The 14973-nt window shown below is 37.9% G+C and overlaps 1 protein-coding gene across 2 annotated transcripts; it reads left to right on the plus strand.

Moving 5' to 3' along the window:
- Window positions 1-8051: 8051 nt before the first annotated feature.
- On the plus strand, window positions 8052-12639 carry LOC120438972 (Fc receptor-like B). Of its 2 annotated transcripts, XM_039609590.1 has the most exons (4): window positions 8102-8132; window positions 8497-8757; window positions 8838-9067; window positions 12171-12639. In XM_039609590.1, exons 2-4 carry the CDS (start codon window positions 8613-8615, stop codon window positions 12387-12389), a joined length of 594 nt encoding a protein of 197 aa, XP_039465524.1. In that variant the 5' UTR covers window positions 8102-8132; window positions 8497-8612; the 3' UTR covers window positions 12390-12639. The 2 variants fall into 2 exon arrangements, with proteins under 2 accessions (XP_039465525.1, XP_039465524.1); XM_039609591.1 differs by lacking the exon at window positions 12171-12639 and adding an exon at window positions 10783-11177 and having other exon boundaries at window positions 8052-8757.
- Window positions 12640-14973: the final 2334 nt, after the last annotated feature.

Genomic DNA, 14973 nt, shown 5'->3' on the forward strand with positions numbered 1-14973 from the left:
AATGGTGGCTCCGGGAGATTTTCGGGAGGAGCACAGAAATTCGGGATTCTCCCAGAAAAATCGGGAGGGTTGGCTTGTATGTGCTCAACTCAGATCAAATAATTCTTGTAGGTCATTTTTAACATCCATGTAGATGCTAAAAATGACAGCCTCAACACGGCATTTAATCTGTTTTTAGACTCAACTGGCTTCTTTCAAATTGTAAAAGAACCCACCAACCACTTTAATCACACTGTAGACCTTGTTTTAACATATGGCATAGAAACTGAACATTTAACAGTGTTTCCTGAAAACCCACAGCATTTAATCTGTTATTAGACTCGACAGGCTTCTTTCAAAATGTAAAAGAACCCACCAACCACTGTAGTTACACTCTAGATCTTGTTCTGTTATATGACTTTGAAACTAAAGGTGTAAAAATGTTCACTGTAAGTAAAATGTCAGGACTACAGCCTGACATTTCAGTATGAGCTCCTGCATCCTCAGGGCATTCTACCGCTGTGCCAGTGAGAGCGTCTGTTGGGTTTCTAAACCATCTCTCTGTATTTCTATTTCTATTGTTGGTTGGGTCTTTTTTTTAAGACTGACAAACTATCTGCAGCATAACCAAAATCTCTATAAAGCTCTGTGAAAAGAGGCTGCATGTTTGTTTGAACACTGAAAGACTACTAAGATCATACACTTTGCTAAAAGGAACAATAAATCAATTATTAAAACATATTTATTACATGACTTATAGTCAATATCTGATGTCGTTTACATTTAAATTATTTTATTAAATATTATTATTATGTTCCATTACTGAATATCTATTATGGAAATAGTTCAGTCTTTTAATGCACTTCCAAAAATGTACAAGAAAGAGTCGGACAAAAACACAACCTATTAAAACAAATCTACAGTCAGTATGTGGCTTTAAAAATATCAGTTAAGAGGATTAAGACTGTATTTTGTTCTTCAAAAATACTTCTGAAAATGAAATGAATGAAGGGCTTTATACAATTGTCATCAATTTTACATATATATATATATATATATAGTAAAAATTTTAAAATTATAATTTTTCTTGAGTATACACCAATTCATCTTGACAACATAATCAGTTATAGTACTTCACCATGACAAAGGGGAAGTATGAAAGTCAGAAATAAACAGAAACACCCAAAAGCACATGAACATCTTCTGGAACCTTCCCCAATTAAAAAAAAATACCAACATTCTCTCACATGACGCAGACTTATTGAAATTGTTCTTTCACGCCATTTTCTTTGTGTGCAGTTCACACACACACACATGCATACACTGCATCATAACAATCATCATAGATTCAGTCTGATTATAATTGCTGTGTTCGCTCGCTTGTTCTGTGCAATAACACACCATGTTTGCTGCAAATGAATTTAAACAGTCGTCTCACACAGTCTCCCCAGTTTCTCTATCAGCTAAAAAAGGGTAAATAAATGAATTTGATAATACTTAATAAAGTTCAAAGTATTGTAGAACATTATTCGTTTAATCATGTGACAAAAATCATAAACAACTTCATAATTTAATGGTTTTAATGGCAGTATTACACACATGTACTCAACATCAACAAACATGTATTGTTTTTTGGGCTGATGAAAATAAATGCTGCAATGTTGATGATTCACTGCAGGTGGCAGAGTTGGATTGAAATGAACACATGCTGCCATCAATGCAAAGGGACTGACTGGGACAATAAATATTTACAATACAGTGACTTTTCGTCTCTCATTATAATGGTGTACATAAGTTGAGAGGGAAAATAGAGATAAATAGAGATATTAACAGCATGATTGGATACTACAAGAGATGATGTTAGATATCATCTCAGAATATGTAACATTCAGTCTGAGAGGGTGGAGAAAGAGTGAACAGGTATAAAACTGTGGTGAAGATTAAACGGATAAATTAAACTAAACAAATGGGAATAAATTATGTGGTTTTGTGATGGGATGCTAGTATCAAGTGCTAACAAAACATAACTACAATGTGTGTTTTTTTTTTGTTGTTGTTTTTTTACTATCTATTATGTCTCCATAGAACTGGCTCATTCCTTGAATTATCTGGTTTTTGATGCTTGAATGATTCATGGGGCGGATCTAGAAGGGTGGCATGGGGTGGCAAGTGCCACCCTAAAATGATCCCTTGCCACCCCAAGTGCCACCCCAGTTTTGCATATGACAGTGTTGTTTATTAAAATAGCATTAACAGTTCGAGCGTAGTTACAGTCAACAGTGAATATAAATGCTAAAACTGAATATACTGAATAGTGTCCCCCCCTCCACCATTAACAAATGGTTCAGCCCATAGCAGGGACCGGCTTTTTTCTTGTTGTCAGCAGCAAGCGATGTTTATGATTGTGCCAGAGCACATTTTGAACAACACCATGGGAATTTCAGATTTTACACAGGTGGTTGGATGTTACACTCTGGAAATGGAAGCAAGGTGAGTGTTATTAACTCTCTGTGGTCCACGGACACGCTGCACCTCCAAATCACATGACTGATGTAAGCTGACACAGCAACAAGCTGCAGCCACGCTGAGTCTCTGTTTCAGCCCAGATTGAAAGTTCGCACTTCAAAGTATATACATTTTAATTACAGGCCAGTAAATCCAGAGTTATGATAATATATATAAGCCACGCTTTTTACTAAATACTGTCGTCACGTTTTTGTGTGTGTGTGTTTTAAGCGTTTTCTAAGGACAGCGCGAAAACAGTAAAGAAAGGGAAAAAAGCCACCTCTTTCCTATTGAAAATGTACCATGTCGAATTTAGAAAAAGTCAACACGTAGGATTTTGTTGTTTAGGAAGAGGGAAAGTTTGGGGAGTGACAGTAACGGCAGCGAGACAGAGCGAGCGAGCGAGAGAGAGAGTTTTTAGATGTAGGAGATTTGTGACGTTTAGTGTGGAGTGTATACTTAGTGTGTTGTGTTGTCTTGTGTAGTTGTTCTGTTGTGTAGTCGTTTTGTTTTGTGTGTCAGTGAGGGCACTAATGAATGTCACTAAGGCACATTTGCAATGTAAACACTGTCACTAAGTAGAAAACCAGCGGAGTGATACACCTGCTGTTGTCATGCCCGCAGGTTTATCCCTGTGCTGTTCTCCTCTGTCTTTTGGTGGACAAACTTTTTTTTTTTTTTTTTTACTGTGACACATAATTTGTGGGGCATCTTATTGCAACACCTGATTGTTCTCTCATTTTGGTTTTAGTAATATTTTTAAATGGTTGTACAAAATGAAAAAAAAAAACGCAGGTGTATTGGCTGCATTTTTAGATAAATAGTTGTATATGTTTACAAAATGTACAATTTATATTTGCATTTCAAGTTATAAACATTGACTCAACATGTCTGTGGGGTTTTTTTTACAGTAAAAAAATACTACTAGCATTTTAAGTTCTTTGTGTGATTTCAGATCAGTAATAGTACTATTAATAGTAATAGTAGTACTAATGCAGTATGTCAGTGAAAAAACAACTAAATTCATTTGAGCTGAAAAGAATGATACCAAACAAGGCAAGGAGGAAAAAATAAAATGAAACAATTTGAGGGTGAAATACAAACGTAAACTCAAAAGGAGTCAGAAATGTCTGGTTGTATTTCAGACCTCAGTGGGTTAATCCAACAAATCATGAAAAATTAGGTTTAAATTTTTGTTCATGACAGTGCAGATTTCTGACATTTTGTGTAATTTAAGCTGTAACAATGTGATTGTTTTGTAACAAAAAACAGTGTGAAACTTAAGTTAGACTTGTGTTCGTAAATGAACCGCCCCATGTTGTGTAGCTTTCTGGATTTTATACTTATTGGGCTACATATTTATTTATTATACAGGCTATACAGTACATAACATCAAAACTCACATGTTTTATGTAACTAAAGTGTGTAATTATGTGGGCTACAGACAATAATTAAGTTATAGACTATATTTATATGAAAAACGTGTATACTTACTGCATTTGAATCATTTTAACCATATGTAACCACCTGCATATGTGTTTGGGGAAAAAAAAGGCTTTAATTTTGCCACCCCATTTGGTTTCTCTGCCACCCTCATGCCACCCTAAGAAAATTTCTCTAGATCCACCCCTGCTTAACAGAAGACAAACAATGATTTAGACTGGCTCATTACTAGAGTTACCCTCTAGTGGACACTAGAGAAACTGCAGTCTGTGGCAGTCTGTCATTGTGTGGATGCCCTAAAGGGCTTCCACACTATTGTTTTCCTGTTTTAAACTTTATTCTTCAAGTTGCTGCCCCGTTTTTCGGCACTGAACTACTCCCTCAGTTTTCAGCCGATTTTCTCCGTTCAAACTCTAAACTGTTCTGCTATTTCTGCTAATTCCGGCTATATCTTTTGGTGTTTATTACTGTTATACTTTTTAAAATATTACACTTTTTTCCTTTAATTTGTCCCATTGAAATGAATGGGAAACTTCCACAATTCTGCTAAAACTTGCTTGTCTTTGAAACTTAACTACGTTCTCATGCTTTCACCTAGAAACTCCATTCAAACTTTAAAATGTTCTCAGATTATTGGGCTATTCCTGTCTGATTCAGCTTTTTCAGATCTTCTACCGTTTTAATCTTATCTCTTTTAAGTTTTCAGTTGCAAAATTGTGATTTTTCAGAAAATACATGCGTTGCTATGGTTGCTATGCAATTAAGTCAGAGTGAGTGCTGGTCCGTTCTGAATTTTCTCTTCATGTCTGAACAACTTCTTGCTACTCACACAATTTCCACTCAACCCCAGAAATTATACATCAAAACGTAGGTATTTTTGCTGGCTTTCAGAAAATGTCACTATCTTTATTGTGAGGTTTACCGTTTTTTCGCAATTTGCCTCGGAGTGACACAAGGTCTGACAAGTCCCCATTCAAAGTCTATGGGGAGGTTTTGAAATTCAGAGCTGAAATTCTGTAATGGGAGGCATTTTCAAATTGCCATATCTCTTTAACAAAGCAAAGTTAGGACATGAGGCTTGTGCCAATATATCTTCAGACACTGCTGACACTCACAGTGGAAGCAGTTTTACAATTATCTTACCGTTGAGCAATGAATTACGTTTGTTTGAGGGGTGGAAATCTGTCCTCCTCTCAGTTTTCAAACGCCGAAAATGAAGCCGTTTCTTCTCTCGTCATATCTCCGCGACGGAGGTAGAACGAGCTATGAAAATCGCAGTGAAAATACACCAAAGTCCGCTGATTCACCCAGTACAAGAATTATGCTGCTAGCCCTCCTAGTTTTTGAGTTACACGACGTTTTGTAACTCCAAAAACGGCGTTTTTCGCCTCTCACCGCGATCTATTTTCTGACTGCCCAAGTATCTGTCTTTCAGACCGCCGCCCCTTTCCAGGTGGCGCAATCAGTAATGACACGGCTCTGCAGCTCAAAGGTCGTGGGTTCAATCCCACCTTGGTCCACGTTTTTTTTTTTTTTTCACTACAAATTTATACACTATCACAGACCTGTAATTTATATTGCTCATTTATTACAATTCTGCAAACTTTTATGATTTTAGCAGCTTTTCTAATATGGACCTCAGATTCTTGTTAACGCTCCATGGCAGAAACAAGTACAGCCTGATGAAGCAGACTGAGGCAGTACCTCTGATTGGTGAATTTGAGCAGAACCAGGTTGTTCTTTCATTTCATTTCTTTATTTATTTCACACATGGTTCAACAGTGTTTCTTTTTCTACATACAGAACCTTCTGCCTCTTTTCAGCAGAAATTCTGCTCATTCACCTCATCTCTTGTGTTGGAGTGCCCTCTTGTGGCGCCTTTTGGGTAGTGCCTTAGTAAACGTGAACACTGCAAAGAAGTGGTATCAGACTGGTTTGTAGTGGAGGAATTTGTTGCCAGTTTCTTTCATCTTTAATCCGTATTCATGTTGTAATGTAGTAGTACCACAATATGGCAGAAACACTATGTTTTGGCACAAATACTTTGATTTGGTATACTTTAGCTTCTTCACCCCTTTTCAGCAAAATTTTCATTTTTTTCACCCCTTTTCAGCACAAATTCCAGCTTTTTTGGCTGTTTTCAGAAAAACAAAACTCTTTTCAGCAGAAACTCTGCTGATTCATCTCTTTTCTGCAAAATGTTCAGCCTTTCACCTCTTATCAGCACAAATCTCAGCTGTTTTCAGACAAAAAAACTCTTTTGAGCAGAAATTCTGCTGATTCATCTCTTTTCAGCGCAACTTATTGCTTCTTTACCTCTTTTCTGCAGAAATTCTGCTGATTCACCTCTTTTCTGCAAAATTTTCAGCCTTTTCACCTCTTCTCAGCACAATTCTCAGCAGCTTCTGCTCATTTTAGCAGAATTGTCAGTCTCTCCTCCTCTTTCTTCAGGGAATGAGTTTAGCTCAGTGAGATGAATAGCTGCCTTGAGTCCAGGAGGGCCAAGTTCGAATCCTGCTCAGCACAAAAGTTTTTTTTTCACCACTTTTCATCTTTTTCAGCTTTTCAGCAGACAGCTTCAGCGTTAAGGCATCCACACAGCATTTTCGCAGGAAATGCAAATTTTTCTAGTTTATATTGTTGTGGAAGCTTTAAATAAACTGCAAACCCTCAATGAACCATTTTTGAAGTGGTTTAATCCCATGCAGAGAAAGCATGGAGAGAAAGCAGCTGAGTCAGATGCCCATGCCACTTTCTGTGAAGATGGGTGCTGTTTTCTCATGTCTTATATACGAGCTGACAAAACACAGAGACAAGACAACATTTTACAGCAAATCACGTGGGTCTATACCTTCAGCTCATCCTTGAAACCTTCCCTACGTAGTGTTGTCACAGTTTGTTAGTAAGGTCCAGTACCAGCAACGGGCAATATTTTATTTCAAGCCGACATGAAAACAAACGTTTAAAGAGACACTACGAACACATTTACTTCTAGGTTAATCGTTTCTGTGGCTTGCACCTCGCAGTGAATCCTTTGCATTTATCTTCACGTAGTCTTCTCTTTATTGTCCACTTGGATATCAATACACCTCCTGGAGAGTGTTGTTCACTTGGTTCACCCTTGAAAAGTGGTTTCTCTGCACCATGGAAATTAATCTGTGATTAGACCTACTGTGAGGTCTTTTTGTCTTATTAAGTTCACCAGTGCTTACTTCCTCAGGATGTACCTAACTGTAGATTTTGCCACTCCTAATATTGTAGCATTTTTGGATGGGTTTTTCCTGTTTCACAGCTTAAGGATGACTTATTTCACCTGCATGGAGAGCTCCGCATATTTTCAGTTCACAGCAAAATCTTCCAAATGCAAGGACTACACCTCAAATCAACTCCAGGCCTGTCATCAGCTTAAAAGAAAGTGACGTAGTGAAGGAATTGTTCACTCCTGCCTTTGAGTCAGCAGCCCGATTACTTTTGGTCCCATTAAAAATAGGGTGGCACATGTTAAGGAGCTGAAACTGCTAAACCCTTCATCCAGTTTGAATGGGGACATCATATTCAAATGAAAGCTGAGAGTCTACACATTATGTCCATGTCCATTATATAACTATGACTGGAATATGTTTAAGTGAACAGGTTAAAAAACAACTTGTGTCCGTGTCAAAACATATATTCACCTAAGTGTATATCATCAGGGTTTCAAAATAAGAGGTAAATCTGCGTAAAAATCATTATTTGAAATAAAAGTCCAGAATGTATTCTGCTACAAAGTTCTGGTTTACATTTGTATCTCTGTTTGATGTACTCACAGTCTCATACTTGCAAATCTTAGCTTAAGTTTAAAACAGGTAAATTCACTGATAAGTGCAAGCACCTTCATCATATACAATGAACCCATTAGCAGTGCAATTTTTTTTTTTCAGTGTTGAGACACTGCTGTCACTCTGGGTTTTGTGCTAGCACATGAGGTGAACATAAGAAGCATGAAAAGGTTACAAGTTTTAGTGAAGCATTAGTTTGTTTTTCCCTCCAGTGAGTGTGAACTGAAACACTGAGGCTTGACAACAACATCAGCGTCACTGCTTCTTTGAAAGCTATTTTTAAGTGCAAGGTGTTGTTTCAGCAGCAGAAATGAGCCACACAGGAAGAGACTGTTGTTCACAATCAGCAAGACATTATGGAGGTCAGAGCCCTCTGCATCAAACTCAGTGAGTACTTTTTTTCATTCCCGCATTAAAACTAAAATATAAGGAATCTGTTTAAGATAGTAAAATTGTTAAACTACTGTGTTGTTTTAAAAGTTTCATGTCGGGAACCATAAGAAATTGCCAGACGGAAAATAAAAAATACATTTATCAGTAGGTTTACAAGTTTAGCCCTTTTTGACTTTTCAGTAATGAGTGTGATGATCCCATTTTGTGCACATGATCAGAGCGTTGGTAAGTACTGGCTAGTTAAACTGACATTAACATTTATCAGTTATATCAGTTTGAGATTTCTTATTTTACCCTGTGCTCCCACATTTCAGTTATTGAAAAATAAAACTAATGTGAATCTTTTATTTTGTCTCAGGTGCAGTTTTTCTTCATGTCATTCCAAACAGATTATAGTTCTTTGAATATGAGCCAGTAACCTTTTACTGTGAGGGCGTCTCTCATTATAATGTTTTACATAAGTTGAGAGGGAAAATGAAATCATGCAGCAACACTAATGAGAAAACAGCAACAGGATCGTCCTGCTCTATAAAAAATATTTATACAGACGACAGTGGAGAGTTCATATGTGAGACTGAAGGAGGGGAGAAAAGCAACATTATCAACATCAGTGTTACTGGTAAGTTTCCATTTAGTAAGCAATACGTTGTCATAATCAAACACATCATTGAATACATTTATACACGTTGATTTTTTCAGCTGGTTCTCTGATCCTGGAGAGTCCTACTGTTCCTGTGATGGAGGGAGAAGCTGTGACTCTGACCTGCAGAAACAAGACAACTTCCTCCAGCTTCACAGCTGAGTTCTACAAAGATGGACTCCCCATCAGCAACAGCTCCACAGGATACATGGATTTAACAAGTGCAAGATCTCAGGAGGTGGAGAATCACCAGAGAGCTGGCTGTCTGTCTCTCTGCCATGTCTCACAGGTGAGACACTTTTTCGTCTTCCTTTTTCAAGTGGATTTTAGTCATTCTCAGCTGATTTATGCATCAATCATAAATACACGATTACATTTTCTATTTTGTCATTTTTCTGTTTGTGTGATTAAATAATTTACTAGTCACATTTTTTTCTGACAAAATCAATACAAATCCATCTTAATAACCACTGTGGCAGTATGCAGGGGGCGACTGTAGCTCAGGTGGTAGAGCAGGTCATCTGCAGGTTAAGGTTGGTGCTTCGATCCAAGTCTACATGCAAAATATCCTTGTGCAAGATACTAACCTCAATTTGCTCTCGAATGCGTCTTTAAGAGTTTAAGTGTTAGAAAGCACTTAAGCATAGAAAAGGGTGCTTGTGTACATAGACACGAACTGGGCAAGTTATATAGAGCACTTTGAGTACTCTATTTAAGAGTCAGGCCATTTACATATGGAGTAAAAGTATGTGCATGCAGTTATGTGCAAAATAATAGCAGTGATCTTAAAACAACAGAGGAAAACTTCCATGTTCCTAATAGATTTATTTTCATATATGCAAAGGCACTGGGAGCCATGCACATTCAATCCCAAATGAAAACATGAACAATTTTGTCTTTTATTTTTTATTTTTTTTAACTGACAATGAAGAAAAAGAATATGAGGTTATTAAAAAAATAGCAGTGTCTGCGTTTTCATTTACAAACTGGAATATTTACAGTATAAACTGAAAATAAAATAGGGTTTTGCCTTTTCTTTAAGCACTGAACTAATATTTAGTTGTATAACCATTATTTCTGACACTGCTTTACATCTGTGGGGCATGAAGTCAACTAACATTTGACCCTAACAGAAATTGCAGCCCAAGCTGACTGAACAACACAGATCTTCTGCATTCTTGGGTTTTGCATCAAAAACAGAATTTTTGAGGTCACTCCACAAATTTTCATTCAGATTTAGGTCCAAGGATTGGGCTGGCCACTTCAGGAAATCAATCTTTTTGGTCTGCAACCGGGATGCCAACTTGCTGATGTGTTTGGGGCCGTTGTCCTGCTGAAACACCCATTTTAAGGGGATTTCTTCCTCAGCATAAGGCAACATGAACTCTTCCAGTATTTTTAGGTACTGAAACTGGTCCATGGTGCCTGTTATGCGATAAATGGGCCCCACAAAGTATGAGAAATATCCCCAAACCATTAAGCTTACACCTCCATGTTTTATGGTCTTCACAGTGTACTGTGCCTTGTATTCAGTGTTTGGGGGTCGTCTCACAAACTGTCTGCAGCCTTCAGATCCAATAAGAACAATCTTGCTCTCATCTGTCCACAGAGTATTGCGCCTCTTCTCTTTGGGCAAGTCAGTGTGTTCTTTGTTAAACTGTAACCTTTTCAATACGTGTTTTTTCAGCAGTGTTACTTTGTGAGGGTTTCTTGCAAATAGTTTGGCTTCACATAGGCATCTTCTGATTGTCGAAGTACTAACAGATAAACAGAGATCTTCTTTGATCTCTCTGGAGCTGATCATTGGATGCTTCTTTGCCATCCTTGTTATTCTATGATCTAGGTGGATGGTAGTATTCCTTTTTCTGTCACTTGTTTTGGGTTTTCTTTTGCATTTCAAAGCATTTGAGAAGTTTTTCGCTGTGCAGTCAGTTATTTTGTGCACTTCATTGTGTGTTTTCCCCTCTCCAATCAACTTTTTGATCAAAGTTCTTTCTCTCTTAGTGCAGTGTCTGGAACGACCCATTTACTCATTGAGCAAAGGCTAAAACCAGCAAGTACAACATCTGCTGACATCCCTTTCCTCACAGATTGAATGACCTCCCTAACTGAACTCCACACTGCTATTAAGTTGAACACAACCCTTTCATTGAATGAGTCAATTACCCCAAATTAGCATGCATATCATGTCTGTTAAGTCTGCTGATTGGCCATGAATTTGTTCCCATATTGTATCATCATTTCTGCCAAAATCATTAGTAACGTTAGACTGCTATTATTTTGCGCATAACTGTATAGATTTTAAATGTTAAATAATTATTTTGTCAATCATTAATTTAATTAATCAATATTTAATTTGATACATAATTTATATTTAACCTCCTAGGACCCGAACTCTTCCACGGCATGCATTTTTAATTTCGCTTTGATATTTGGGCTGATTGGGACCTGATGAATGTAAAAACAAAGAATTGCCAGTTTTTTTTTTTTACCTAATATTTGTTTCTAAGAAAAATGAGAGCCACATATGAGGATATTCATATAAAATTTCGATACAACAGTAGCAGTATAATGTTCTCATAAGTGGATATCAGGCCCTTGTAGAGCAAAATTGAGTATTTTGGACTAAATAACCCAAAATGTGATGTCCACATATGTGGACGCCAGGTCCTAGGAGGCTAAATATGATGTATAAAAGGTGGTAATAGACCAAAAGAGTGCTTTGTACTAGCCTATTGACATGTTTGTGTAGTTGTTAGCTGGCCATTTTAACAGTCTAATCTTTGGATATTGATTTACTTAATTCAAAATGACATTAGATGAAATGCAGTTTCTGGCAATTTTTCAGTCCTTGAATTTGCCAGAATTGTACAACATTAAGTAACTAACGACGGTTAACAGAACTAATTAATTAATTTCTATCATTTCTGCAGTCATTCACACATAGACTCAGGCGCACCACTCCTTACATAATTTTCTCTTCAGATCAGATGCCATAAACCACCAAAAACACCCCAATTCTGTCATGGATAGTAAACACCAAACAGGCTAAAAACATGATTATATTCCCCTCTCGCCTGTGGATTCAGTTATGAGAATACATAAAATTACCAGGGTTGAGCTCACCATGAGAAAGAAACCCTAAAGAAAGTTAGAAACAATGTTTTTATTCAAGCCCATAAAAATATTTCTTTAGTTGGCCATTCGTTGGGCATTTTAACAGTTTGGCAGTCTATGGGGGTTTATTCACCTTTGAACAACTCAAGTGGACGATAGAGGAACTGCAGGTTCTGGCAGTTGTTGAGGCCTTTGCCTGTATGAAATGTAGATATTAATTAATTAAGTAATTAACCAAGGTGAACACAGCTTATTAATTCTTATCATCTATGCAGGCGATCACACAGAAACTGAGACAGATCCCTCCTCAGAGCCTGGGATGTCATATTTATCTCATCTTACAGACTGTGTTCACCATCATGATGGTGGTTCTCCTGCTTCTGCTGGTGGGACTTCTTCACTGTGGGGAAATCAGAGTTGCAACAACATCTTCACCCACATGTAAATGTAACTTTCATGATACAGGAAACAATACCGACAATGATGGCAATTAGTATAAATAGAAAATAGAAAGACACTAATGTGCTTCATTCATTCTGAGTGTTTTATTTTTAAGTTCCTAAGGTTTTTTTTAAGTTTCATTTTCTAAGTTTCTTTAAGTAGCCACATCACTGCTTCTTCTCTATAAACATGCTTTTGTGTACACACATTTGAGCTGTGACTTTCTTTGTACTGAAAAATGTCTCTCAACCATCAAGTGCATTTTTTTTCTTGTTTTTACTTTTGAAATAATAAAACCTAAAACAAAAAATATATATTTTATAGTTTTATATTTTTAATACCAATAAAATAAAATCCATATTGACTGATTGATTGACTGATTGATCATACTTTATTCATCCCGAGGGAAATTGGGTTAAGGCTGCCAGCCGTGCCAGCGCCATCTTACCCTTCCGACCATACATACATTACACAAACATCACATGGGGAAGACAGGTCAGAGAGGTATAACATGGAAAATGCACAACATGAGGAAAGATAAGGAGAAAAATAACTCCCCAGACTGAGCTCCAACAGGAGATCAGTTTGAGAACAGAAAAACACCTCTGCACATAGCACATGAAAAAAACTCTTAATACACCAAAGAAACACATGACAAGCAACAGGGGTGGGTAAAGGGTGAGAGACAGCCAATGTAGACAGTACATCCGGGCCTGCAGCATAAGCGCTGGTCTCCTTGATCCACCGTCAGCATCGGAAGGGAATGAGCGTCGAAGGCGTTTCGAGGGGGGAGGGGGGATGAGTGTATATCTGCATGTGCATATATGTCTGTGTCTGTGTGTGTGTGTATGTGTGTGTGTGTGTGTCCAGAGTTCAGCTGAGACAGTGTCCTTCGCCCTGCCAGGCTAAGTAAACAGTCTTCCAGCCGACCCAGGTGGCCTTGCATAGAATGGGAAGAACAGTCTAAACACAGTCGTTATCAGGGTGTTGTTGTTCAGCTCCAGCCTTGAGACCACAGCTGGCGCCGAAGGGGTCTCCGCATGAAGTGATGGTGGTTTTTACTTTAGTGCGAACAACTCATATGAATTTCAAAGCTGTTCTAACAGTCCGACACTGGTCTCTCAATCTCCCGTTGGAGAGCCGTGAGCTTCTCCATGAGGTTATCAACCTTACGCTCCGTGATGTTGTCATTCTTGTGCTCAAAGAGCAGATTCTGAGAACTCACGACCGCAGTGAGCTTCTCCAAGATGTGATCCAGTCTCCACTCAGAGGTCTTATTCTGAGTATTCACGGCAGCCGTAAGCTTGTCCAAGATCTTATCCATGCTGCACTCAATGAGCCCATTTTGAGAAACTCATGCCTCGTCCCATCGTTTCAATCCCAGCGGGCAGCCTTGTGGGGGTTTGAACAGCCGGTTCCGCTTTCTTAATTCTTCGATAAGCCAGGGCCGAGCCAGCTCCAATCAGCAAGAACCCTGTTATCATGGTTCCGAATAGGTAGATATCTTCAGCGTCTTTGATCGACAGTCCCGCCAGGCACACGAGCCTCCATTTCTGCCACCCATCCATCGTGTATCCGGCAGGGAAAGTACCTCCAGGACACTCAGGCTCACCCGAGCCCAGACTTCTCGTTGAGAAAAGGGTGTCAATTGCATTCAGGGACCAGATGATCAAATCCATAATTCCTCTTTTAGGTTTTACAGAACAGACTGTGAGAGAGTGTTCCAGGGAAAAAGTAATGAAAAAACACGAGACTAGACAAGGACACAAGAGGCTAAGCAGGGAAGCTAAGGGAGAGGAGAGGAGGAGAAAAGTGCGACCACCTTCGTCAAGAGCAAGAGAGAAGAGACAATTTACAACTAAATCATATGTATTTAGTTGTAAACTGTATGTAGCATGTATGGATCTCCCTCAGAGAAAATCTTGCAGTGTTCCATGTTGCGCAGCAAGGGGCGGTCTACACTCAGAAAAATTATGGTTCTTAAATGGTTTTTCAGATGTCTCTGTGGTTCTTTAAAGAACCATCATACGTCAAAGAACCTTTTTATTTTGTAGATGGTTCTTTAGGTATTACAAATGGTTCTTTAAAGAACAAAAGGTTCTTCATCCTTAGCTATCTGAGTTTGTCGGTGTAAAATGGCATAAATATTCATTCACTTTAATGAGGGTGTGAATTATACTGTGTGTTTTGTTTGTGTGCGTGTGCGGGGGGGGCAGATGGTGGGATACTGAATATTCAAATTAAAGTTAGAAACACTTGCTTAAAAATATGCAGGGTGGGTGCTGGGGGCCAAAGCCTAAAGACCCCAGCACCCACCCTGCAAACCCACTGATCACAAATAATGTGGTAACAGAATATAGAATTTATTATTAAGACGTTTATGAATATGGTGAATTTATAAATTAACAATCCATTCGGGGGATATTAGACAGATTCAGATACTGATCTATATCAGATCTCTCTCTCTCTCTCTCTCTCTCTCTCTCTCTCTATATATATATATATATATATATGTATATGTATATATATATATATACATATATATATATATGTATGTATATACATATATATATATATGTATATATATACATATATATATATATATACATATTAGAAAACATAGCATAATGATAATAC

The sequence above is a fragment of the Oreochromis aureus genome, linkage group 3 (genome assembly GCF_013358895.1).
Source record: "Oreochromis aureus strain Israel breed Guangdong linkage group 3, ZZ_aureus, whole genome shotgun sequence".
NCBI classification, from domain to species: domain Eukaryota; kingdom Metazoa; phylum Chordata; class Actinopteri; order Cichliformes; family Cichlidae; genus Oreochromis; species Oreochromis aureus.